This window comes from Gekko japonicus, unplaced genomic scaffold (assembly GCF_001447785.1).
Source record: "Gekko japonicus isolate JY-2015 unplaced genomic scaffold, Gekko_japonicus_V1.1 scaffold10, whole genome shotgun sequence".
Classification (NCBI taxonomy): Eukaryota; Metazoa; Chordata; class Lepidosauria; order Squamata; family Gekkonidae; genus Gekko; species Gekko japonicus.
In genome coordinates this window covers 1025853-1052414 of record NW_015167526.1, presented here as the reverse complement: position 1 = coordinate 1052414, position 26562 = coordinate 1025853, and the positions used below count along the sequence as shown (strand labels likewise).

General features: G+C 49.6%; 1 protein-coding gene across 1 annotated transcript; it reads left to right on the top strand.

Moving 5' to 3' along the window:
• The first annotated feature begins 770 nt into the window (after window positions 1–770).
• USP30 (ubiquitin specific peptidase 30) lies at window positions 771–26353 on the top strand. Its single transcript, XM_015413235.1, has 13 exons — window positions 771–893; window positions 3687–3796; window positions 4138–4320; window positions 7107–7210; window positions 11006–11104; window positions 13929–13971; window positions 14554–14648; window positions 15643–15702; window positions 16100–16186; window positions 19658–19738; window positions 22352–22538; window positions 23567–23675; window positions 25463–26353. Exons 1-13 carry the CDS (start codon window positions 814–816, stop codon window positions 25731–25733), a joined length of 1509 nt encoding a protein of 502 aa, XP_015268721.1. The 5' UTR covers window positions 771–813; the 3' UTR covers window positions 25734–26353.
• The last annotated feature ends 209 nt before the right edge of the window (window positions 26354–26562 follow it).

Here is a 26562-nt window from a genome sequence, read left to right as displayed (position 1 = left end):
TCAGTGCTGTTCTCTCAAGAGCAGTCCTCGAAAAACTCTCTCAACCCCACTATCTCACAGGGTGTCTGTTATGGGGAGGGGAAGGGAATGAGATCATAAACCGCTCTGAGATTCCTGAGTAAAGGGCAGGGTATAAATCCAATTCTCCTCCTCCTCCTCCTCCTTCCAGTAGCAACAAGGTTTTCATGACAAAAAAGTATAAGCTCTGGTGTGCACACATACTTATTCAGAGACACTTGAAATGGAAGTTGCCAGGTAGGAAGTTGCCAGTCCATACATATAGGAAGAGGGTGAGCAGCAAATTAGCATACAACATAATGAAGTTGTTAGATGCAAGGACCAAACAGGAACAACAATCTTAGGTTCTTGTTTGGGTAGCAAATCGAACACTTTTCAACTGTTTTCACGGTTTTAGAGTATGAACTTTCAACTAGAGAGAAATTAATGGAGTGCATTTGAGCAAATCAGGGGTGCATCCCTTGCCCCCCTCTCCTTCCCCCTCAGGATAAGCAGCCGGGACAGTCTAGCCGCCCTCCCCTCAGTCCAGAGAGAGCAGAACAGACTCGGTTGGGAACTTTCCTTTCGCACCACGGAACCATAGACTCACGGGACCGGGGCTGCGGCGGAGTAGCTGAGCGGCGAACCCTTTAGCAACCAGCGAGGGAGGTGGAGCTCGTTGCTAGGGAGTCCGTCCTCCAAAAGGGCTCGGGCGGGCCGTTTCCGGTCCCTGCCTGTCCCTCCCCCCCCCGACTGTTGGTTCCGCCCGGCTGTGGCGCTCAACGACCGGCGGCCGAGGCAGGCGAGGTTCGGGGGATGCTGCTGGGCCGCCCCGGGGCGGAGAAGACGGAGAAGGCGGCGGTCCGGCGGCTCCTGCGAGCTGGAGGGGCGGCCAGGTCAGCCTGGTGGGCGGGGCAGGTGTCGCCTCGGAGCCGGGAGAGCCGAAATGGAGCCTCCAGGCTTAGGGGCAGTGTACCACAGACGCCAGATGAGCGCGGGAAGCCCTCTGGGTCGGCACTTTCCGCCGTCTGCGGCCTCAGGCAGTCGTTCAACGGGAGGCGACCGTCCCGGGGGGGCCGCCTGGAGTCGGGTTGCCACCTCTGGGGTGGGAAATACCTGGAGGTTTGGGGGCGGAGCTTGGGGAGGGCGGGGTTTGGTGAGGGGAGGGGCCTCCGCAGGGTATAATGCCATAGAGCCCCACCCTCCCCTGGGGAACTAATCTTGGTCCTCTGGAGAGCAGTCATAAGAGTGGGAGATCTCCAGGTGTCACCTGGAGGTTGGCGACCCTAGTCTGGAGTCTGCAAAGTAGAGACTTTGTCACTGAGATGAGGACAGGCCACGCGACCGCTGTCTGTTTCAACACGTGGAGCTGCCTTATGCTGAGACAGACTGACCGACCGTTGTCAGTATCCAGGTGGTCAGTCGTGTTGGTCTGGAGCAGCAGAACACTTTATGTATTTATTTAGATTTGCATCCTGCCCTCCCCGCCATAGCAGGCTCAGGGCAGCTCACATGATAAAAGCACAATAACAATAAATATGTTGTTCAGTCGCACAGTTGAGTCCGACTCTTCGCGACCCCATGGACCAGATCACGCCAGGCCTTCCTGTCTTCCGCCGTCCTCTGAAGTTGGCTCAATTTCATGTTCGTTGCCTCGATGACACTGTCTAACCATCTCATCCTTTGCCGTCCCCTTCTTCTTTGACCTTCAGTCTTTCCCAGCATCAGGGTCTTCTTCTCCAGTGAGGGCTCCCTTCTCATTGGGTGGCCAAAATATCTGAGCTTCAGTTTCATTATCTGGCCTTCCAGGGAACAGTCAGGGTTGATTTCTTTTAGGATTGACTGATTTGATCTCCTTGCAGTCCAAGGGACTCTCAAGAGTCTTCTCCAGCACCATAGTTCAAAAGAATCTATTCTTCGGCGCTCGGCCTTCCTTATGGCCCAACTCTCGCAGCCATACATGACTATAATAAATATAGACATCTATAAAACAATCCTTAGAACATTTCACAGCAATTCATCAGGACCATTTACATTATATTAAAGTGCTAGCAGTTGACTTAGAGTATCGAGATGGTCTCATATATTCTGTAATTTCACTTGATATCAGCACATTGGTCGTTCTCAATTTCGGTTGGCAAGCACAGGCTGTCAGTAATGGGCCAGGCACCAGGCGTCAGTTGTTGCTAATGATGGTAGTCCAGTGGCAGCTTTGAGACCAACAGAGGTTTATTCAAGGTGTGAGCTTTTGTGTGCAAAGCACACTTTTTCAAATACAGCTTGTTATTTAGTTCTGATTTTGCATAGCTTAAAACATCATCATGTTACATGTCAATTTGCTGTCCAGCCTGTCTGTAAGTTTAAACCTTACTTCCCATTCCAATGTATTTGGAAAAAGTGTGCATGCACACAAAAGCTCATACCTCGAATAAACCTTTGCTGGTCTTAAAGGTGCCTGACTGGACTCTGAACGTTGTCAGTATCGTCTCTTGTGACTGGTAGCAGCTCTCCGCTGTCTCCAGCAGAGAATCTTTCAGGTCACCTGAGCCGTTTGACTGGAGATGCCAGAGTCTGAACGTGGGTCTTTCTTTCTGCCTGGAAAATCAACATTCTACCGTACCCCACCCTTAAATAAAGTTAGTTATACTAGGGCTGCCAGCCTCCAGGTGGGACCTGGGGATCCCCTGGAATTCCAACCAGTCTCCAGACTGCAGAGATCTTTTCCCCCTCTGGAGAAAATGGATGCTTCGGGGGGTGGACTCCATGGCATTGTACTCCACTGAGGTCCCTGTCCTCCCCAGGCTCCACCCCCCCCAATCTCTAGGAGTTTATTTATTTATTTATTTATTTACTCGGATTTATACCCCGCCCTCCCTGTCTAGGCAGGCTAAGGGCAGCTAACAACATAAAAACACAGCACAATAAATGCATAAGTATCTAAAACAGTTCCTTAAAACTAACTTACATCCTCCAAAGTGCTAGCCACTAACTTATGGTATTAAAGATGGCCTCATACCCTGTATAGTTCCTATATAAACATTCAGCTAAATGATCATTCTCAGTTTCGGCACAGGCTATCGGTAACAGACCAGGTTTCAGTTATCAATAAGTTGTTTGAGTTGATGTTCAAAGTTGTTAATGTTGACCATGATGGAAATGGTGGTAATGATGGTGGTGGCCAATGTTCCCTCTAAGCTGTGGAGTCTTGTGAGCAAAAATTCTACTTTGTGAGCTACTGGCATTAAAGTTGTGAGTGAGCAATTTGGCTAGTGCATAAATTAGTTTGTTCTGGAGCCCCATCCTTCCTGAGCTAAGACAAAAATGTGTGAGCTGGAGGCTAAAAAACTGAGCTAGCTCACACTAACTCAGCTTAGAGGGAACAATGGTGGTGGCGGCTCCTAGTTAAAGACCTGGCGGTCTGTAAAAGGTCCCGCAGGGCCCTGATCTCCTCCGGGAGCTCATTCCTCCGGGAAAGGAGTTTCCCAACCTGGGGAGGGCAGGGACCTCAGCTGGGAATAATACATCGAGTCCACTTTCCAAAGCAGACATTTTTCTCCAGGGGAACTGATTTCTGTTACCTGGAGATCAGTTGAGGTTTCTGTAAGATCTCCAGGTCCCTCCTGTGGCAGGAAAAGACTGGTGTGTCTGTATAACATTTACTTGTGTTTATTTGTTTCCCTTGTTCTTAGATCCAAAGTAATGAAGAACTGGGGTGTGATCGGTGGGATTGCAGCCGCTCTCGCTGCGAGCATTTATGTCTTGTGGGGTCCCATCACGGAGAGGAAAAAGCGCAGAAAAGGTGAGAGAGCTGGGGGGCGGGGTATGGTTTGGGCACTGTGCCTCCTGACCCCAGACAGAGGGGGTGGAGGCAGGGGCCTCATCTGGCAACTGCCCCATCCTCCCCAAGTCAGTGTTTCTTGGACGCTGGTAGTATTTTTGTTCCACTGTCTTATTCAGAACTGGGAAGAAAAAGCCAGGAATAAAGAAGTGACATTACAATTCGGTGCTGGTATTCTGTGGGGAGGAGACTCTCCCGGTGTGGCATCCAGGCCTGCTGGAGCCTGCTTTCTGCCTCCCCCCCCCCCCCCCCCAGTCCATGGAGACAGCCATGCTGAATTGTGCTTGGTATCTTTCCCGTAGGGCTAGCCCCGGGCTTGCTTAACCTGGGCAACACATGCTTCATGAACTCTTTGCTCCAAAGCTTGTCTGCATGTCCGTCTTTGATCAACTGGCTGGAAGAGTTCACACTTCAGACGGAGGCCAACCAGCCTGCGTCCTCCGGGAACGAGAGTTTGTCCCTGACATTACTCCGGCTCCTGAAAGGTAACATTCCTTTAGTAATAACTGCAGGGGTCGGGTGGCATGAAGCATAAGACACGTCACTTGAGGTGTTCCGTGGGGAAGAATATTTTCGAGGGATAATACTATAATGCCCTTTGCTGTTCTTGGCCTCGGAAGGCTTTTGCAGTAACCCTTGTACGTCAAGAGACCTCAAAGAGCACCATAGTGAACATAAGAACATTAGAGAAGCCATGTTGGATCAGGTCAGTGGCCCATCCAGTCCAACACTCTGTGTCACACAGTGGCCAGAAATACCAGGGGCCCTCAGGAGGTCCGCCAGTGGGGCCAGGACACTAGAAGCCCTCCCACTGTTGCCCCCTCCAAAGCACCAAGAAGACAGAGCATCACTTTCCCCAGTGCCCCTGTAAGCCACCCTGAGCCCACTCGTGGGGAGGGCGGGGTAAAAATGCCTAAATAAATAAATAAATAAAATCTGTACCTTGTGACTAATAGCCACTGATGGACCTCTGCTCCATATGCTTATCTAATTCCCTTTTGAAGCCGTCCATGCTTGTAGCCACCACCACTTCCTGTGTGAGTGAATTCCAAGTGTTTATCACTCTTTGGGTGAAGAAGTACTTCTTTTTATCTGTTCTAACCCGATCACTCAGCAATTTCATGGAGTGCCCACGAGTTCTTGTATTGTGAGAAAAGGAGAAAAGTACCTCTTTCTCTACCTGCTCTTTCCCATGCATAATCTTATAAACCTCAATCATGTCACCCCTCAGTCGTCGTTTCTCCAAGCTAAAGAGCCCTAAGTGCTTTAACCTTTCCTCATAGGGAAAGGTTTAACCTTCTTTAACCTTCTGACAGAACATAACATTAAAATATCAACCACAGGCACTCCAAATGGATCTGTCGAGGATGGGCGAGTGGGCGTCAACGTGGCAAATGGGGTTCAGTGTGGCCAAGTGCAAAGTGATGCACATTGGAGCAAAAAATCCTTACTATAAATTGTCGGGCTCTCCCTTGGACCTTGGTGCGGCGCCCCCAGTGGCCGTGGCGTCGAGGTCTCGAACAGACTCGGGCAGGGGAGATGGCCCTTGGAGCGGCGGGGTCCAAAAAGGGAGAGGGAGTGAGGGGCCTCAGATAGGCAGGAGACAGGGTTAATGTCACCCTTGGAGTCCCTCTGCCAGTGTGCTGTGGACTTCCTTCCCCTCTCTCTGCTGTCTTTCTGTCTCTCTCTGGTCAACGTCCCCGTGCATTCCACAGCGCACTCCTCCTCCCCGGCCCCTTCTCCACCCTGCCTTTTATCTCCCCGCCCCGCTCCCAGGACCACCCATCTGCCCTCCGGCTTGGGCCACGCCCTCCTTTATCTACCTGGACACCAGCGGGGCATCTCCCAGGCGATTGCTGATACGCAGGCGGCGGCTCTGGCAGCCCCTAGGCCGCGCTGCCGCCGCCAATCTACGGCGGTACTCGCTGCTCCGTGTCTGCTTCTGGCCTGTTGGACAAGCAGCCTTCACCCCCTCCTCTTCTGTGGGGTTGCTCTGTGGACCCCAGTCCTGTCTCCTGGCTCAGCTGACATAGCTCGCCGCGGGAGGGGTCCCCGCTCCCGAATCCCTCCCTGGACCGTCAAACTTCGCCCCATCTGGTGAGTCATGCCTAGGGTGTCTTTCGGGGTCTGTCAGGGTCCCCGGGGCCCGTTCTGCACGTCCCGTGACCTCTGGAGCGGGACACAAATAAACGTTGATGGGGTCTAAATAGGCAGAGACTAACCAAGAGAGAGATCTTGGAGTTGTAGTAGATAACTCACTGAAAAACAAATCAGCCAGTATCATAATGCCCCTGTATAAATCAATGGTGCGACCTCATTTGGATTACTGTGTACAGTTCTGGTCACCACACCTCAGAAAGGATATTATAGCATTGGAAAAAGTGTAGAAAAGGGCAACTAGAATGATAAAAGGGTTGGAACACTTTCCCTATGAAGAAAGGTTACACTGCTTGGGGCTCTTTAGCTTGGAGAAACAACGACTGAGGGGTGATAATATGATTAAGGTTTACAAGATTATGCATGGGATAGAGCAGGTTGAGAAAGAAATACTTTTCTCCCTTTCTCACAATACAAGAACTCATGAAACAGCTGAGCAGTCAGGTTAGAACAGATAAAAGGAAGTACTTCTTCACCCAAAGAGTGATGAACACATAGAACTCACTGCCACAGGAGGTGGTGGTGGCTACAAGCATGGACGGCTTCAAAAGGGAATAAACATATGGAGCAGAGGTCCATCAGTGGCTATTAGCCACAAGGTATAGATAGGAACTCTCAGGCTGGGGCAAGTGATGCTCCATATTCTTGGTGCTTGGGGGGGGCAACAGTGGGAGGGCTTCTAGTGTCCTGGCCCCACTGATGGACCTCCTGATGGCACCGGGTATTTTTGGCCACTGTGTGACAGAGTGTTGGACTGGGTGGGCCACTGGCCTGATCCAACATTGGCTTCTCTTATGTTCTTATGACTGATCAAATATTGAAATTCATGATACGTGCTGGTAAGCCTCGGTCTTTGCAGGGAGCTGACCTGCCTACATTTGTCGTCATTGTATTGACTTACTCTGTGTAATCCGCCTTGAGTACCCAAGTGAGAGAGTTGGCGTATAAATGATGTAAATAAATAAGCCCACCCAGTATCTGTAGCGCCAAAGGTGTCCCGTGTTCTGGGATCGACCCCGTGGCACCGGAGTGACCTGAGGGCCATCGGACCTGAGGAGCCGTTCACGATTGGGGAGGGAACACTCCCCTGATGTTTCGTGTTGGATGCTTTCAGCGTTATCCTGTCAAGAGACCACCGACGAGGACATCCTGGATGCAAGCTGCTTGCTGGAGGTCCTGAGGACGTACCGGTGGCAGATCTCCTCTTTTGAAGAACAGGTAGGTACTGAATGAGGAGACATCGCTGCTCAGTTTTTCTGTGCACGGCCCGTGGCACTTGTCAGACACAAGCTGTCGTGGGAGACGCAGACGCCCAAAAATACCAGCTTCTTCACTTCCTTAAAACTCTGAAGGCTTATTTTATTTTATTCCTTACAATGGGATCTTATTCACTTCCCATGACAAACACTGGGTTTGATTCCCCACTCCTCCACTTGCACCTGGCTGGATGACCTTGGGCAAGCCGTAGTTCTTATAAGAGCTGTCCTTGAATAAGAGCAGTTTCTGTCAGCGCTCTCTCAGCCCTGCCTACCTCACAGGGTGTCTGTTGTGGGGAAGGGAAAGGAGTTTGTAAGCCGCTCTGAGACTCCTTTGGGTAGTGAAGGGCGGGGTATAAACCCAATCTCTTCTCTTCTTCTTTTTCCTTACTACGAGCTAGATTCAAGTCTCTTAGCACACACATGAAGCTGCCTTGGTCCATCAAAGTCAGTATTGTTGACTCAGACTGGCAGCGGCTTTCCAGATTCTCAGGCAGAGGTCTTTCATATCACCTACTACCTGATCCTTAACTGGAGATGTTGGGGATTGAACCTGGGACCTTCCGCACACTGAGCAGATGCTCTTCCACTGAGCCACGGCCCCTCCACCAGCTTATTTTATTTATTTATTATTTCAATTTATATACCTCTCCTCCTCCACAGAGCGGCTCACAACAATATTATTAAAACCGAGATAACACAGATGTTGTTGTTCAGTCGCACAGTCGAGTCCGACTCTTCGCGACCCCATGGACCAGCTCCCGCCAGGCCCTCCTATCTTCCGCTGTCCTCTGAGGTTTGCTCAATTTCATGTTCGTTGCATCGATGGCACTGTCTAACCATCTCATCCTTTGCCGTCCCCGTCTTCTTTGACCTTCAATCTTTCCCAGCATCAGGGTCTTCTCCAGTGAGTGCTCCCTTCTCATTTGGTGGCCAAAGTATTTGAGCTTCAGTTTCATTATCTGGCCTTCCAGGGAACAGTCAGGGTTGATTTCTTTGAGGATTGACTGATTTGTTCTTCTTGCAGTCCAAGGGACTCTCAAGAGTCTTCTCCAGCACCATAGTTCAAAAGAATCTATTCTTCGGCGCTCGGCCTTCCTTATAGTCCAACTCTCGCAGCCATACATGACTACTGGGAATACCATTGCTTTGACCATGCGGACTTTTGTTGGCAGGGTGATGTCTCTACTTTTTATCATGCTGTTTAGGTTTGCCATCGCTTTCCTCCCAAGGAGCAGGCGTCTTTTAATTTCATGGCTGCAGTCACAGTCTGTGGTGATCTGGGATCCCAGGAACGTGAAGTCTGTCACTACTTCCACAGCTTCCCCTTCTATTTGCCAAGGAGTGATGGGGCCGGATGCCATGATCTTAGTTTTTTTGATGTTGAGCTTCAAGCCCACTTTTGCGCTCTCCTCTTTTACTCTGAGCAAGAGGCTCTTTAGGTCCTCTTCACTTTCTGCCATTAGAGTGGTATCGTCTGCATATCTGAGGTTGTTGATCTTTTCCCCAGCAATCTTAATTCCCGCTTGTGATTCATCCAGGCCAGCATTGTGCATGATGTACTCTGCATATATATTAAATAAGCAAGGTGACAATATACATCCTTGTTGTACTCCTTTTCCTATGCTGAACCAATCAGTTGTTCCATATCCGGCTCTAACTGTTGCTTCTTGGCCCTTATACAGGTTTCTCAAGAGACATGTGAGGTGGTCTGGTACTCCCATCTCTTTAAGGACCTGCCATAGTTAAGACAGTATAAAATACAGAATATAAAAAGCAAACAACTCATCTAGTCCAACCCCTGCACTCTGCAGGAGCATAGCTGAAAGATAGCCCTACAACATACCCCAAAGATGGTTGTCCAGCCTCTGCTTGAAAACACCCAGCGAAGGAGGCAGTCTGTTCCACTGCTCAACCACTCTTACAGTTAGGAAGTTTCTCCTGATATGTAGCCAGTAGTGACTCCCTTGTAATTTCCACCCATTAGATCTAGTCTTGCAATCTAGAGCAAGAGAGAATAGATCTGCTCCCTCTTCTACATGACAGCCCTTCAAATATTTGAAGACTGCAATCCTGTCCCCTCTAAGCCTTCTCTTTCCCAGGCTAAACATACCCAACTCTTTCAGCCTTTCCTCGTAAGACTTGGATTCCAACCCTGTCACCATCCTGGTTGCCCTCTTCTGGACACGCTCGAGCTTGTCAACTTCCTTCCAAAAATGTGGTGCCCAAAACCCGACACAGTACTCCAGGTGAAGCCTGACTAGAGATGTAAATTTCCGGAAATTTTGAAGCTCGGAAAAAAGCCTGGGGTTTTTTTTGGAAAAAACTGAAATTTTCGGAAAAATTGAAAAAAATGCTACAGCACTTCTTTTTTCTTTTCCAGATTGAAAGTCATTCTGTTACTTTAGGAACATAAAATATGACTATGGACATTTTTGCTTGGCATGAAATTATCACAACTAGCATATTAAAAATATAGTGTATCCAAACAAGTATTACAAACAGAATACCCACCCACATGCAAAAACAAAACTGAAACCTTTTTCTTTTCTTGTGACAATAGCACCTCCTAAAGGAAGAAATGCATCTTGTTCTTGCATTGGAGAGTTCAGTTTGTAACCTAGGACTTGCTTGTCCTCAGTGCACAGAAATTAGATCCATCTGATACCATACATATTTTTAAGAAATGTTTTGGAACATATTTGAACACCTTGTCTTAAAATATTTTATTCATCATGTTAAAACGTTCCATAATCAATTTCCCCCCCTTTTTTCCATTTTTCGGAAAAAAAAACAAAAAAGGGTTCAGGGGAAGAAACCCCTCCCCCCCCCCGATTTTTTCCCAGGCCTTCTCATCTCTAGGCCTGACCATAGCAGAATAGAGCGGAACGACCTCCTCCCGTGATCTGGACACAATGCTTCTGTCAATGCATCCTGAGATTGCATTAGCTTTCTTCGCAGTCACATCGCACTGCAAGCTCATGTTTAGCTTGTGATCAACCGGAATCCTTGAGAGCCAGTTTGGTGTAGTGGTTAAGTGGGCGGACTCTAATCTGGGAGAACCGGGTTTGATTCCCCACTCCTCCACTTGCACCTGCTGATGTGACCTTGGGTCAGTCACAAGCTCTGGCACAGCTGTCCTTGAAAAAGAGCAGTTTGTGTCAGAGCTCTCTCTCTCAGCCCCACCCACCTCACAGGGTGTCTGTTGTGGGGAGGGGAAGGGAAAGGAGTTTGTAAGCCACTCTGAGACTCCAAGTGAAGGGCGGGGTATAAATCCAATCTCTTCTCTTCTTCTTCTTCTCCTCTTCTGGTGAGGAGGTGCCGCAGCTCAGTGGCAGAGCCTGTGCTTGGCATGCAGAAGGGCCCAGGTTCAATCCCCGGCATCTCCAGTTCAAAGGGTCAGGTAACAGGTGATGAATGGTCCTCTCTCTGCCTGAGACCCTGGAGAGCGGCTGCCAGTCTGAGTAGACAATACTGACTTTGAGGGACCAAGGGGAGTCTGATTCAGTGAAAGGCGGTTTCATATGTTCATATGTTTCATATGACAGCCCATGGGCATCACATTGGGGACCCCCGTCATAAGGACTAGTAACATCTACGAAAAGGATACCGGAGTTCTTCAAATTTTGAAAACTTCCCGTAAGCCACCACACGTACACACGCGCGCACGCACGCACACCGGCGTACGCACCCCACAGGTCCCAAGGAGCCTGCTTTTCCAGATTTGCGGACTCCCACTGGCCGCTTCTTTCTGCAGGATGCTCACGAGCTGTTCCATGTCTTCACCTCGTCCCTGGAAGATGAGCGAGATCGCCAGCCACGGGTCACGACTCTGTTCGACGTGCACTCACTGGAGGTGAGGGTTTGAGCAGCCACAGGGTGGGCGGGTGCTCCGGGATCCAGAGGAGGGCGAACTGGCGCAGACACCCAGTGGAACGTGGAGCTGGACCGGTCCCCGGAGGCTGTTGGGTTCAGTCCTCTGACTGAGGACCGGACCTTCCACCCCACGTCCCTGGGACCGCCCTGCACTGCTGAGGGTGGGTGCTGTGGAGCTTGGCCGCCAATGACTCCTGCAAGTGAGCCTAGAGCTGTGGTGGGTTGGGTATTGCCAGATGAGTGTGTGTGTGTGTGTGGGGGTGTCACAGGCCTGGCAGGATGGGGCATGGTAAGACGTTGCAGCCAGTGAGAATTGCTCTGGGGCGGCCAGATCGGACTTTTCCACACACGGAATGGTTTGTCAGAAATGTAACAAAATATATACAGATGTGTGCTAGATACCCATAGAACAATACAATAACCAAAGAGACTATCTTAAAACCATAACATCATTTAGTGTCGGGCAATTAAAAAACACCACTTGTTCCTTCACAGAAAAATTACAAAGGTCAATAACATTACACATAGCCGTCTGCTCCAGACTCTCAAAATCTATATCCCTCTAACAGTCTTGTATTTTCAAAGGCAGTCTGCTCCAAATTCAATCAGTCAACTCTTGTGCCGGATATTAAGTGTTTCAGACCTCTGGTCTTTCCTCAGGAACAAATCCTATATAGGAATCTCACATTCCATGTAACTTTCAAGCTGACACTTTCATTGATTTGCTTTTCTGTTAATCTACTTGGGCAAGGTCTCCTCACTTATTTCAAAACATGCTAGTGCTGCTGCCAAAGTCAAATGGACCCAAACTATGCCTATTCTGCAAAATACAAGACTGTTAGAGGGATATAGACTTTGAGAGTGCAGCAGACGGCTATGTGAATGTTATTGACCATTGTAATTTTTCTGTGAAGGAATAAGTGGTGGTTTTTTTCATTGCCTGTCACTAAATGATGTTATGGTTTTAAGATAGTCTCTTTGGTTATTGTATTGTTCTACGAGCATCTAGCACACATCTGTATATATATTTTTCATTTCTAACTGTCTTGCGACTGTGTGTTATTTCTGTGGACCCTGAATGGTTTGCCAAAGTGTCTTACAGAGGGGCAGGTGGGAATGTCCCTTTTCTTGTGAAGAGCCCCGGTCAGAGAGATGGAATCAGCTTGCAGTTTGCCAGCTGCTGGAGCCCCAGCACCCCTTCTATGGGCCCAGATGGACGCCCCCCATCTTAGCCTATACATACGGTCTCATGAACAACAAAGAAATGTTCTATTTCTGGAAGGACTGAAACATACCACATTTGGTGTACCAGTCTGGTGTAGTGGTTAAGTGTGCGGAGTCTAATCTGGGAGAACCGGGTTTGATTCTTCACGCCTCCACTTGCAGCTGCTGGATGACCTTGGGCAAGCCGTAGTTCTGACAAGAGCTGTCCTTGAAAGGGCAGTTTCTCTCAGAGCTCTCTCAGCCCCACCTACCTCACAGGGTGTCTGTTGTGGGGAGGGGCAAGGAAAGGAGATTGTAAGCTGATCTGAGACTCCGAGTGAAGGGCGGGGTAGAAATCCAATCTCCTCCTCCTCCTCCTCCTCATCCTCATTGAGGCTTGCAGCTAGTCCAGAGCTTTGGGCCTCATAATTCTGCTCAGGGCCAGTTTCTGCAGAGTTTTGCAGAGCTGTATCACATCATGTTGCAGGCTTGCCTGCTCCCCCCCCCCCCAAAAGTTAGCAGAAAGGCAGGTTTAGTCTGGTCTTTTTGTTGACGTTCTTTTTCTGTGACTGGCAAAGGGTTTTTCCCCCCATGGAGGGGCAGCATTCAGACTTGCGACTCTCTAAACTCACCTGTAGCGGGGGCTGCCATATGACTGTGCCCTATGTCTAAACTGACCCTCATGGTTTTAGCTGCTTAATGATCAGGGGTTTTCCAGTGGTCTTTTTGTCCGGATGATCTGACAGAGGATGGCTGGTGAGGGGTTGGAGCACCTTCCCTGTGAGTGAAGGCTGAAGAGTCTCTGGGACTTCTCAGTTTAGAAAAGAGAGGACTAAGGGGGGGGGGGGAGACATGATAGAGGTTCATAAAATTATTCGTGGTGTGGAGAGGGTTGACAGAGAGAAATTGTTCTCATTATCCCACGATACTAGAACTGGAGGGTATCCAATGAAGCTGATGGGCAGTAGGTTCAGGACGGACACAAGGAAATACTACTTTATACTGACTGTGATTAAAATGTGGGATTTGATGCCAGAGGATGGAGTGAGGGCCACTGGAATAAACAGCTTTCAAAGGGAATTGGTTAGATTCATGGAGGATGAGTCTATGAATGGCTGCTAGCCATGGTGACTGAAGGGAACCTCCATATTCAGAGGCAGTCATCCCCTGAATCCCAGAGCCAGGGGGCGACATCAGGGGAGGCCGCAGCCTCTCTGTGCCCTGTGGTTGGCCATCCAGAGGAACTGGTGGGCCACTGTGTGAGACAGGATGCTGGGCTAGATGGACCGCTGGTCTGCTACAGCAGGGGTCCTCTTATGTTCTTTTGAGACATTGCATAGAGTGTCCAATTACTATCCAGGATCTTTTGATCCTCTTTCATTTCAGGGGTAGGGTTCCTTGTTCCAAAGATTATCTGCAGAAAATTAAGAACAGGGCATTTAAGCTGTGCTTGGAAATCTGGCTTCCCCTCCTTCCCCGGGTGTTTTTTGTTTGTTTTTTGAGAATGTTAAAACCTCTAAAACTATCCGTGTAAACAAACAGGAAACAGTTTTATCTGTAACATGATTTCTAAAATGTATTTTTTGTGTGTGTCTGTGCAGCAGCCAGAAATCCCTCACAAGCAAATACGTTGCAGAATGAGAGGTAAGAACAGTTTGCTTTCTTGGGAAGACACGAAGGGTCACTGCGGTGTCAGCCATTCGCCTGTCTGATCTAAAAACCCATTTCCTGAGAAATGCCTTTTGGCTGTGGGCAGGTTCCATTCCTCTTCCACTTAAAAAAATATATATCTCACCCTTCCTTCGAGAAGCTTAGGAGACTGCACTTGATCCTTCTCTCCTCCTTTTTACCCTCACTGCAACCCTGCGAGGTAGATAAGGCTGGGAACAAATGATTGGCCCCAAGGTTACCTGGTTCTGAGGTGGGATCCTGTCTCTGTTTATGCCTTCCGGAGGCTACAGGTGTGGACAATCCCCCCTTCTCTGCAGTGGCTGCAGTCCCCGACGCCCTTTCCCACTGCCTGTCCTGAGAGGGGCTGACCAGCCAAAATGGAAGAGGCAGCCCCCTTCACTTCCTCCTACCACTCCCGAGTCCAGCTAGCGGGAACACGGCTCGCTGAGGTGTTTTGCGAATGTCAAACCTGCATGAGGGTTGCATTGTAGCACTGTCAGATCATCTTATGTAGCGCCAAGCAGTGAAATGGACTCCCGTGTTACATTTTTGCAGAGTCACCTCATTCCGTGTCAAATCACTGGAAGCTGCAGCATCCTTTCCACGGGAGGCTGACCAGCAACATGGTTTGCAAACACTGTCGGCATCAGGTATGGGTGGGCAGGCAGGCAGAGGGTGGGCATCAGGTATGGGTGGGCAGGCAGGCAGAGGGTGGGCGGGTGGTCTTGGTGGGGCTGTTGGTGACCGGCTGTGAAACTGGGGTGTGTGTGTGGAGGGGGGAAGATGGGGCCAAAGAGAGACTGAGTTGGTTTCTGACATCACCGTGAGGATGGGACTGTGGCATCCAAGGCTCTTCTGGAGCCAGGAGGGGAAGGGGGAGCGCGTTCCTGGCTGCAAGGGGGGGGGGAGAAGTAATGCTGAGGGGCACCCCTGCTGCAGGGGTGTGGGGGTTATTCTTAAGTTTTTACATTAAAATTTCCCCCGTATATAGTAAGATACCACTGCAAGGAGAGCATTAGGTGGAAAATATTGCATGAGCCTGGTTTATTTCATGCAGACAGGTTTTTAAGCCCAGGGGGAATCCTTCAAAAACTATCCCCACACATCCCTCTCCCACTCAGCTCAAAGTGGTTCAGCCCAGACTCCTACCCCATTAGTCTGCACTGTACGTTGCTTTACTTCCAAGATCGGCAGAGCTGCAAAACTGAGTGAGTGGAAGGGGCTGGGTGCCACGTGATGGACACCGCATGCGGATGCTGCCCTTTGTATGAAACACACACAAGTCCTTCCACTAGAAAATTAGCATCTCAGGGTTCTAGCCTGGTGCTCTGCCCGCTGTTCTGGCTGTCTGTCCATAGGGAGCTTTTCATGCAGGGGCATATTCAAAACTGACCACCACCACCACCACCACCTGGATTCTGAAGTGATGCTCTCCATTGCGGTACCCATTCCGTTTCATGTGCAAGGAGGGATTTGAACCCAGGCCCCAGACCGCCATCGTGTATGCAGAGCAGATGTGTGCAGCCTACCTACAACGGGGCGAAGCTGGCCTTGGAAATGGTTTCCACCCAGTCCCGAAGGCTGTGGTCATGAGGCCACTGCAAATTTTACCTTTGGTAGAAGTGTGCATGCTTTCTGTTTCAGAGTCCCGTCAGATACGACACTTTTGACAGCCTTTCCCTGAGCATCCCTGCCACAAAGTGGGTAAGTCCTCGCTCTCCCCTAGGCAGTTGGCTTCACAGAGGAAGAAGCTGCCATTTTTAATGAAGAAGGTGCTCCAGGGCTCTTTTTGTAGCAGGAACTCCTTTGTATATTAGGTGACACCCCCCCTTATGTAATCAATCCTCCAAGAGCTTACAGAGCTCTTCTTACAGGGGCTACTGTAAGCTCTTGGAGGATTGGCTACATTAGGGGTGTGTCGCCCAGGGCTCTTTTTGTAGCAGGAGCTCCTTTGCATATTAGGTGACACGCCCCCTAATGTAGCCAATCCTCCAAGAGCTTACAGAGCTCTTCTTACAGAGGCTACTGTAAGCTCTTGGAGGATTGGCTACATTAGGGGTGTGTCCAACCCTCTGCCTACTCTTCCTTCCCTCGGACGCAGGGCCACCCCATGACACTGGACCACTGCCTCCACCATTTCATCTCTTCTGAGTCGGTCAAGGACGTCGTCTGCAACAACTGCACCAAAGTAGGTGGTTCCGATTTCTGCTTCTTGGGGTCGCACGGGCGCATCGTCCGCACGGTGTGGATCTGCTGTTCCGTAACGTGTCGGAAGGGCAGGGAGGCGGCGTAGCCCAGCCCGACCTCGTCAGATCTCGGAAGCTAAGCAGGGTCGACCCTCGGGGGAGACAACCATCAAGAAAGATTCTGCAGAGGAAGAAGGATTCTGCGTCTGCAGGGGAAGGCCGTGGCCAACCACCTCTGTGTCTCACTTGCCCTGAGAGCCCCCTTGCTGGATCACCACAAGTTCTCTGTGACTTGACAGATCTTTACACACACACAAACGTTACTTGATGGAGAGGGAAGGCAGCACGGTATATAAATTGAATTTAATAAATAATAAATCTCAGAAGCAAAGCAGGGTTGGTACATAGAAGGGAAACCACCGAGGAAGACTCTGCAGAGGAAGGCCATGGCCAACCATCTCTGTGCCTCACTTGCCTTGAAAGCCCCTTGCCGGGGTCGCCACAAGTGGGCTGTGACTTATTTAATTGATATTTTATTAAGTATATATATATATGTATCCAGATATTTTTCTGCATATCTTAACACTTCATTTTTCATATTCTCCTCTTTCTAAGAATCAAATCAAACATTGAAAGCATATAAGTACTCTCTATCCTCGTTATCTTATTCCCTTTCTGTACCCACTTGCCCAAACCGCCGTGCAACTTCCTCTGATTCATGATCTAAAGTTTCTGTCAGAGTTCTCTCAGCCCCACCTACCTCCCAGGGTGTCTGTTGTGGGGAGGGGAGGGGAAAGGAGTTTGTAAGCCACTCTGAGACTCCCTTGGGTAGTGAAGGGTAGGGTATACATCCAATCTCTTCTTCTTCTTCCCCTTTATTATTCCCCCCTTCACACGAGTGACCAATTGAAAGAAAAAAACATTATTATATCTGCCGCCATAAGCATACTCTATGGAGTTTTACAAATACATCATTACTGGAGCCCCCTTCTCTCACCCATCTGATATACCTAAACCCTTTCTTCCTTATCTCCAGCGCCTTATCTCCCCATGTCGTTTCCTGTTTTAATATCAGTAAAATATCTGATTGAATCCATTTCATATAGGTACCAATTCCACCTTTCCAAAGTCCATTTTAGTGCCTCTTTCCATCCATATGCTATTACTACAAGAGCCGCTAGAATCATAGCTTTAAATAAATCCTTTTTGGATCCATCTACTTTATTGTTTCCCAGAATTCCCATAAATAACACTTTCTCATGCAACTCAATCCTAACATTACATAAATTATCAACCTTTTCCAGGATCAGTTGCCAAAATTCCATTGCCTTAGAACATTCCCACCAAAGATGTGCATAATGAAGAAGAAGAAGAAGAAATTGGATTTATACCCCGCCCTTCACTACCCAAAGGTGTCTCAGAGCGGCTTACAAACTCCTTTCCCTTCCCCTCCCCACAACAGACACCCTGTGAGGTAGGTGGGGCTGAGAGAGCTCTTGACAGAAACTGCTCTTTTTCAAGGACAGCTCTTATCAGGACTACGGCTTGCCCAAGGTCATCCAGCAGCTGCATGTGGAGGAGTGGGGAATCAAACCCGGTTCTCCCAGATTAGAGTCCGCACACTTAACCACTACACCAAACTGGCCCTCTTACCCTTTTACAGTGCCAACACTCTGATTTCATTCCCTTAATCATATAAGATAACTGAGCAGGTGTCCTATACCATTTTCAAGATTAGTTTCATTTCCAGTTCTTTGAATTTTTCCAGTTTTATTTCCAATAATCCCTTCATCAGTCTATTTACCTCCTGTACTGATAGGGTCACCTCTTTCTCCCATTCACCTCTTTCTCCCATTACTTGGTAGCACTTTACACACATACGCAGTGTGTTGGAGAGGCCATTCTTTTCCCTGTCACTCAGGAGTTTTCATCCTGTTCTGCTGGCAATCTTGGAAGCAACGCCGCTTCAAGGGTTTTTGCCACTGTAGGCCAGGTGGGTCGTTGTGGTGTTGCAGAACATTCTGGGTCTTGCCCTTTTCTTGTCGCAGGGAGATCTCCAGCCTGGAAGTGCTGCGTGAGAAGTGAGCTTGCAAGCTGCTCCTGGCACAGCAGGGGGCACACTGACATCAGGCTGCCCTGGGCAAGTCATCTAGTCCTTTTTTTACATGGTTAGAAGGTGAAGTTCCGAGCTGTTCTTCTCTTCCCTCCCCAACAGTGCAGTCCTTTTTGACTGGCAGTTCTGGGAGCCAATGAGATTACTTCTCTGTCTTCCTCCTCTCCAGATCTGTCGGTCTGCCTGGCATGGTAGTGCATAGACCTTTCTTTCGTTACACCAGTTTGGTGTAGTGGTTAAGTGTGCGGACTCTAATCTGGGAGAACCAGGTTTGATTTCCCCACTCCTCCACATGCAGCTGCTGGCGTGACCTTGGGTCAGTCACGAGTTCTCTCAGAGCTGTTCTCTCGAGGGCTGTTCTCGAGAGAGCTCTCTCAGCCCCGCCGACCTCACAGGGTGTCTGTTGTTGGGAGGGGGAGGAGATTGTAAGCCGTTCCAAGACGCCTTTGGGTAGTGAAGTGCAGGGTATAAAGAGAAGAGGAGAAGAGGCTGGATTTATACCCTGCCCTTCACTACCCGAAGGTGTCTCAGAGCGGCTTACAAACTCCTTTCCCTTCCCCTCCCCACAACAGACACCCTGTGAGGCAGGTGGGGCTGAGAGAGCTCTGACAGAAACGGCTCTTTTTCAAGGAACAGCTGTGCCAGAACTGTGGCTTGCCCCAAGGTCATCCAGCAGGTGCAAGTGGAGGAGTGGGGAATCAAACCTGGTTCTCCCAGATTAGAGTCCGTGCACTTAACCATGACACCAAACTGGCTCTCTCAGATAAATCCGATCTCCTCCTCCTCCTCCCTCTTCCTCCCTTGTTCCACCTCAGGCAGGGCTCTTTTTGTAGCAGGACCTCCTTTGCCTATTAGGCCACACCCCCTAATGTAGCCAATCCCCCAAGAGCTTACAGAGCTCTTCTTACAGGAGCTACTGTAAGCTCTTGGAGGATTGGCTACATTAGGGGTGGAACCTTGGACGTCTTCATGCAGAAGCAGTTCCCCGGTGCCTGTGGCAGCCGTTGGGTCAGCAGGAGGCCTTCTTCCAGCCCTCTTGTCAGTATTGCCATTTTGCTCCCCCTCCAACAGGATGAGTCCAGCTGACGGGCGATCGATCGAAGAGGTTGGTGTCACGGTGGAGAAGGCCTCCGGAGGGGGCTGTGAGTCTCTGTGAGAACCGATAACTCCCACAGTTGTGCGGAGGCCTCTCCCTGCACGGAGGCTTTATTAGAGCCGCATATGAACCAGGCCATACCTGGGGAGGTTTGCCATGACAGCATCCAAGAATCAATCAAAACGGACTGCATGTCTCTGGATACAGCTGTCATTGTGAAGTCTGCGTTGCCCGGTGTCACTGGGCGCAATTCTGTCTTCCCAGGTTCAGGCACAGGAGACGGCGAGCGGGCACGTCCTAGAGAACCAGAGAACCACCTTTGTGAAGCAGCTGAAACTGGGGAAGGTAAGACTCTGTTCTTAGCCGCACCCGTTAGGGGTTGCTTGTGGGGACTAAGCGGTGAGCCAGAGGGGTCGCATCCTGCCTTTGACCAGGGTGCTTTTCATAGAATCATAGAGTTGGAAGGGGCCATACAGACCGTCTAGTCCAACCCCCTGCCCAATGCGGGACCAGCCTAAAGCATCTCTGACAAATATTCATTCCAGCCTCTTCATGAAAGCTGTCAGGGAAGGGGAGCTCACCTCCTCCCTAGGCAGCTGATTCCACCTTTGAACCACCCTGACCGTGAAAAAGTGTTTCCTAATACCCAGCCGATACCTTTCTGCATGCAGTTTAAACTCGTTGCTTCGGGTCCTGTCCTCTGCTGCCAACTGGAACAGCTTCTTGCCCTCCTCCAAATGACAGCCTTTCAAAATTTTACAGAGAGCAATCAGGTCCAGTGTTCCCTCTAAGCTGAGTTAGTGTGAGTTAGTTCACAGTTTTTTTTAGCTTCCAGCTCACACATTTTTGTCTCTGCTCAGGAATAATGACTCCAGAGCAAACTAATTTCTGCAGTAGCTAAAATCCTGGCTCACAGCGTTAATGCCAGTAGCTCACAAAGTAGAATCTTTGCTCACGAAACTCCACTGCTTAGAGGGAGCACTGATCAGGTCCCCCCTCAGTCTCCTCCAGACGAAACATTCCCAAGGCCCTCAAGCCTTTCCTCGTAGGGCTCAGTCTCCAGACCCCCGATCATCCTCGTCGCTCTCCTCTGCACCCTCTTAATTTTGCCCACATCCTTTTTGAAGTGAGGCCTCTAGAACTGCACACAGGCCTGATCTTGGCATCCATAGCAAGAGACCAGGGAAGATGTTTTTGCTTGTGACGGTGATTCCAGGGCCCAACCGCAGGTGTGGCCACAGTGGCCATGTGAGGACTGGGGGGGGGGGGAGGGGAGGGGCGGGGGGGGGGGAGGAGATGAGCTGTGTGCGTCCCATCCTGTCTTCCTGGGAGGCAGGGTAGGACAAAAATGCACTGGAGGGGGGGGGGATTGGATCTAGATGGCTTAAAACCAAGCACCGTTGGCTTTATTCAGAGAATGGGCCACGGGAGAATAAAAGTCAGGCGTGCATTACAGACCTATCTATCCAGTGGTGTTACAGAATCCCAGAATTTAGCTTTTCGGGCTGCAGAATTCTACTTCATAGGTCATAAAAGATCTAGCTCCTGCCATGTGATGCAGAGTCCCCACCCAGTCCACAACGTCTCCTTTTTTCCTGAGGTTACCTTGCCGACCCTTGCAGATCTCAGTGACTCAGAATTCCTGTCAAGCAGCTGGTTGCCACAGACCAAAACTCCTTTAGGGGTCATGTCCAACACGTGGGCTGCAGGTCAACTTTATATTGTAGCAACACACAGGAAACATGGCAAGGTTGAGTACACGTGGGGAAACACCGTGTTAAAACAAAACACACAATTCTGATATGCTACGATGCCTTCATATATTTGTTTAAATCATATACCTAAATATAAAGACCCTAGTGTGTCCTATTAATTATAGTACATTGATAACAAAAACCTAAAGAACAATATATATCTTGTAGAAAAGTCCATTCAGAAAGCAAGATAGTCTACAGCATTGAATCCTGTCTGCATATTAGTCTCTGTAGCTGTGGACTTTCCTACAAGATATATATTGTTCTTTAGGTTTTTGTTATCAATGTACTGTACTTAATAAGACACACTTGAGTCTTTATTGTATATTTAAGTATATGATTTATACAAATATATGAAGGCACAGTATCAGAATTGTGTGTTTTGTTTTAACACAGTGTTTTCCCACGTTTACTCAACTTTATATTGTAACAGGACTGGTGGAGATGTAGAGAGACTCATGCACAACACTGAGATTGAGTTTCCTGTGTGCAAGGCGTTTGTCAAATAAACAGTGTGATAAAATATGAGCAAGGAGGCGTTACAGAGACAGCAAAATAAGGCAGATCATACAGAAAGCTTGTATCTATCTTTAGCCGCTTCAGCCAAAAACCTAGCAACCAGAGCTGTGATGTCTGGGTTTGTGTCATTTAATAGACTTTGGATCATACTGTCATCGTTAACACAATGTTTAGGGTATAGCAGAGAGGAAAGGAGTTTCTTAGGTGAACCTGCATGCAATTGACATTCCGAGATAATGTGATGAATTGAATCTGTCGATTTTAGAGGACAGATGCATTGCCTTTCATGGAATGGGACTTTGTTATACCGACCAGTTAATATTTTTGAGGGGAAACTATTTAGTCAGGCCAGTGTAAAAGCTTTACGATGAGAAGGGTGATCAAGGTTGTAAAAGTAGCTGGCCATTTTCCCCTTGCTGGATGGAGAGGATTAGTTTGGCCTGGGACACAAGGCGTTTGTCCATCATTCAGTTGCGTGGGCTTCCATTAGCAGGCTGGGGTCAGGACAGTCCAGAAAATGTCTGTCCCTCTTCAACTGCTCATGAGAAGCAGGCCACAGACAGGCCCATACGGTGGTCTTCTAGGTTGCCCTCTTCTTGCTTCTGGGAATAGGCCGCCCTGCTCTGAACAGCCCTTTTTCTCCTCCTTGTCCTCCGCCACGGCGTGGTGGCGTCTTGCTCTGCAGCTGCCGCAGTGCCTCTGCATCCACCTGCAGAGGCTGAGCTGGTCCAGCCACGGCATGCCCCTCAAGCGGAACGAGCACGTGCAGTTCAGCGAGTTTCTCGTCATGGACATCTACAAGCACCGCTTCCCCGCACATAAGCCGAACCTGAGGAACCAGCAAGAGGCGTCACCTGACGGAAAGTATCCAGGTATGGGGGAGAAATGATGCAAAAACGGAATGAGGAATGCACAAGTTGATATCCAGCGCCAGTCCCGCTGATGAGCATGCTGTGCCCATCTGAGTTGTTCTGTCCATGCACGAGTTTTGTATGACCGGGGGGCAATGCACCCTGTAAGCTGTGGAGTCTTGCGAGCAAAAATTCTACTTTGTGAGCTACCGGCATTAAAGTTGTGAGTCAGCGATTTGGCTGCTGCATAAATTAGTTTGCTCTGGAGCCATCCTGCCTGAGCGAAGACAAAAATGTGTGAGCCGGAGGCTAAAAAACTGTGAGCCAGCTCACACTAACTCAGCTTAGAGGGAACACTGCCAGGGGGTGGGGTGCAGGGAAGGGAGTAGGATTCTTGAAGGCCTCCAGGTAACCTTTGAAGCAGCCTTGCAGATAACTCAATGGAACGTTTGAGTCCCCTCCTCTGCCTCCAAAGAAAAAAGGGCAGGGGTCATTTCCTGCAGGAGCACACAGGAGCGGAGCTCCGGCAGTAAAGAGCCCGGGGGGCGGGCACATGCAACAAGCCCCACCCCCTGCTCCCAGCAGCCCTCAGTCAGAGCAAGAAGCAGCCAGGGAAGCCGCAGAGCTCGCCCTGGCCCCCCCGGCCCAAAACAGTCCAGTGGCACCTTTAAGACCAAGTTTTATTCAGGTACCAGCTCTCCCTCCTCTATGAGGATAGATCTGCACGTGTCCCCCCCCCCCAACAGCTAGCAATCCCAAACAGTCCAGTAGAGCCTGAGCGGTGGGTGTTGCCTTCTGACACACTCCCGGTGATGTCGGGGTGTGGCATATGTAAATAAGTTATGCCAATGAGCTCCTGCACCTCTTTTTCTACGAAATGACCCCTGAAAAAGGGCACCAGCTTTTGTAGTCCTTCCCTATCTGGTCCCCTGGAAACAACTTCCCCTCCCCATGGATGGGGGCCAGGCGAGGACTGTTCAGTTGAAGAGGAATGCTGCTCCTAATGCACAGTTAAGTTCAGTGTTTTAATTGTGTTGCTTCTCTTGCAGATGTGGAACAGCTGGATGGCAATAAACCTTCAGTCATGAATGGAACCTGCTCCCCATCGTTGCTGACGTCCCCCATAATGTTTCCTTTCACGGCAGTTTCTGACTACGGGTAAGCCAGGCACTAGCACGTATTCATTTGCATGCAGTTTTCTTGAAAGAATATGTAAGACAGCTAGAATTCCTCGTGGCTTACGCGTGCATAAGATCCCTACTTTTTTCACTGAATCAGGTGAATTCAAAAAGAAATGGACTGCCGTTCTGAACAAATGCTCTCTAGATCTGATGCTTTTAATTATAGAGAAATCTTTGTCAGAATTGGAAAATTTAGATCAGCATATAACAGAACTTGAACTAGATATTAAGAAAAATTTGCAGGACTTGAAAGAACATGATGAGAAAATGCAAAACTTAAAGGGACAGATAGCAGATTTAGAAAGGCAGATCTGGGAAGCCAAAATTTAGAAATTTCAGTGTGAATGTAAGGATTACGAAACTGGGTACGTTTACAGGTGGAATTCTCAAAATAAAGGACACAGAAAACAAGTGTCCTGGTCAGATAAAAGCTCTTCAAACATTGAGAATGAAGCGTCAGAGGAAAGTGACCAGGAAGGCGGGGTGGGGCTGAGTCATTATCATGTAGGAGTCCCCCAGGCTGTGAAACATGCTAATGGAGGAGCTTTCCTGAAGAGGTTCTTTTGTATATGGATTGGCTGCTGAAATTCTCCATTAGCATGTTTCACAGCCTGGGGAACTCCTAAGAACATAAGAGAAGCCAATGTTGGGTCAGGCCAATGGCCCATCCAGTCCAACACTCTGTCACACGGTGGCCAAAAATAAAAGGGGCCATCAGGAGGACCACCAGTGGGGCCAGTACACTAGAAGCCCTCCCACTGTTGACCCCCCCCCCCCAAGAACCAAGAATACAGAGCATCACTTGCCCCAGACTGAGAGTTCCTAGTGGCTAATAGCCATCGATGGACCTCTGCTCCATATGCTTATTTAATTCCCTCTTGAAGCCGTCCATGCTTGTAGCCGCCGCCACCTCCTGTGGCAGTGAATTCCATGTGTTCATCACTCTTTGGGTGAAGAAGGACTTCCTTTTATCCGTTCTAACCTGACCGCTCAGCAGTTTCATGGAGTGCCCACGAGTTCTTGTATTGTGAGAAAGGGAGAAAAGTACCTCCTTCTCTACCTGCTCTTTCCCATGCATAATCTTATAAACCTCAATCATGTCACCCCTTAGCCATTGTTTCTCCAAGCTAAAGAGCCCCAAGCGCTTTAACCTTTCTTCATAGGGAAAGTGTTCCAACCCTTTTATCATTCTAGTTGTCCTTTTCTGCACTTTTTCCAAAGCTATAATATCGTTTTTAAGGTGTGGTGACCAGAACTGTACACAGTATTCCAAATGAGGTCGCACCATTGATTTATATAGGGGCATTATGAAATTGCTGAGTGGTCGGGTTAGAACGGATAAAAGGAATTCCTTCTTCACCCAAAGAGTGATTAACACATGGAATTCACTGCCACAGGAAGTGGTGACGGCTAAAAGCATGGACGGCTTCAAAAGGGAATTAGATAGGCATATGGAGCAGAGGTCCATCAGTGGCTATTAGCCACAAGGTATAGATAGGGGCTCTGGGGCAAGTGATGCTCTGTCTTCTTGGTGCTTGGGGGGGGGTCAACATGGGAGGGCTTCTAATGTCCTGGCCCCACTGCTGGACCTCCTGATGGCACTGGTATTTCTGGCCACTGTGTGACACAGAGTGTTGGACTGGATGGGCCTTTGGCCTGATCCAACATTGGCGTCTCTTATGTTCTTATGTTACGTTCTTAAAATGAACATGTCATCACTCTCGTTTCCTCTCCCTTCTTCCCTCCAACTCTTGCCCTCGTCAGCTCCCCGGCATATCTCTACCGTCTGATGGCCGTCGTGGTTCACCACGGGGACATGCATTCGGGACACTTTGTGACGTACCGCCGCTCCCCGCCTTCTTCCAGAAACCCGCTGGCCGCCAGCAACCAGTGGCTGTGGATTTCAGACGACATCGTGCGCAAAAGCACTTTGCAGGAGGTCCTCGCGTCCAGCGCCTACCTGCTCTTTTACGAGCGCATCCAGTCCAGGCTGCAGCAGCAGCAGCAGAGCAAGGAGCTCCGGGCCGAGGAGTGAGAGAAGCGGAACAGAGGCCCCGCTGACGGGCTCCTCTGAGGATGCTGCTGCTCCAGGTGGTCCCCTCCCAGGCCTCAAGCAGCAATCGTCGGCTCCCGCCACCCAAAATCTGTGCACTAACCTCGTGCTCTTCCACATGCGTGTCGGCATTAGAGAAGCGTTCCCGTGTGTTGGTAGAGCTCTCCACTGGTGAATTCCACACAGCAGCTTCCCCAGGCTACAGTTCTGATTTTTTTTACCTCTCTTGCTTGTATTGTGATGGAACTTGTATCAGGCCTTGGTGGCGGCGAGAAGAAGATGCACCTTTTTGACCGTGCCGCGCCCTCTCGGAAAAGAGGGATGCGGAGCGCCTCTCCGTCCCCATAGAACTGCCTTAGAGGAATGCTCCGCAGTCCCAGATGTGGTGCAGCAACTGGTTCGTCGGTTGCACAGAGGCAGCGCTGAACACAGCAGCACTCTGTGGCCAAGAGGTCCTGGGAGGGCCAGACCACACTTTCTTCTCCTGAGCCTGCCTCTTCTCACTCTCCCCCACCATCCTCTGCTGCTGCGGCTTCCCTTTTGTTACCCCCCCCCCAAACGGCTCTGTCATGTCCGTCTGTCCTGCTGGCTCTGCGCCGGCTGATCAGCCCCGGGCAGTTTTATTGGAGCAGGTGAGGTGTGCCGGAGGGGTGGAGCTTCCGTTGGCTCTGGCGCATTTCCCCACCAGACCACCTCCTGGAAGCTGCGGCTCACCTCGGCCGGGTTTTCAAGGCACGCCCCTCATGCGAACCTCACCTGTTCCCAGCAGGAAAGACCAGGAGGATGCCCGTTGGCTTCCAGGGGCAGAGTA

Coding starts and splice junctions, on each gene's coding strand:
- USP30 (XM_015413235.1), top strand. CDS start 814: ATGCTGCTGGGCCGCCCCGGGGCGGAGAAGACGGAGAAGGCGGCGGTC. Junction 14,649..15,642: donor GCAAACACTGTCGGCATCAG/GTATGGGTGGGC, acceptor TTTCTGTTTCAG/AGTCCCGTCAGATACGACAC. Junction 15,703..16,099: donor GCATCCCTGCCACAAAGTGG/GTAAGTCCTCGC, acceptor CCTCGGACGCAG/GGCCACCCCATGACACTGGA.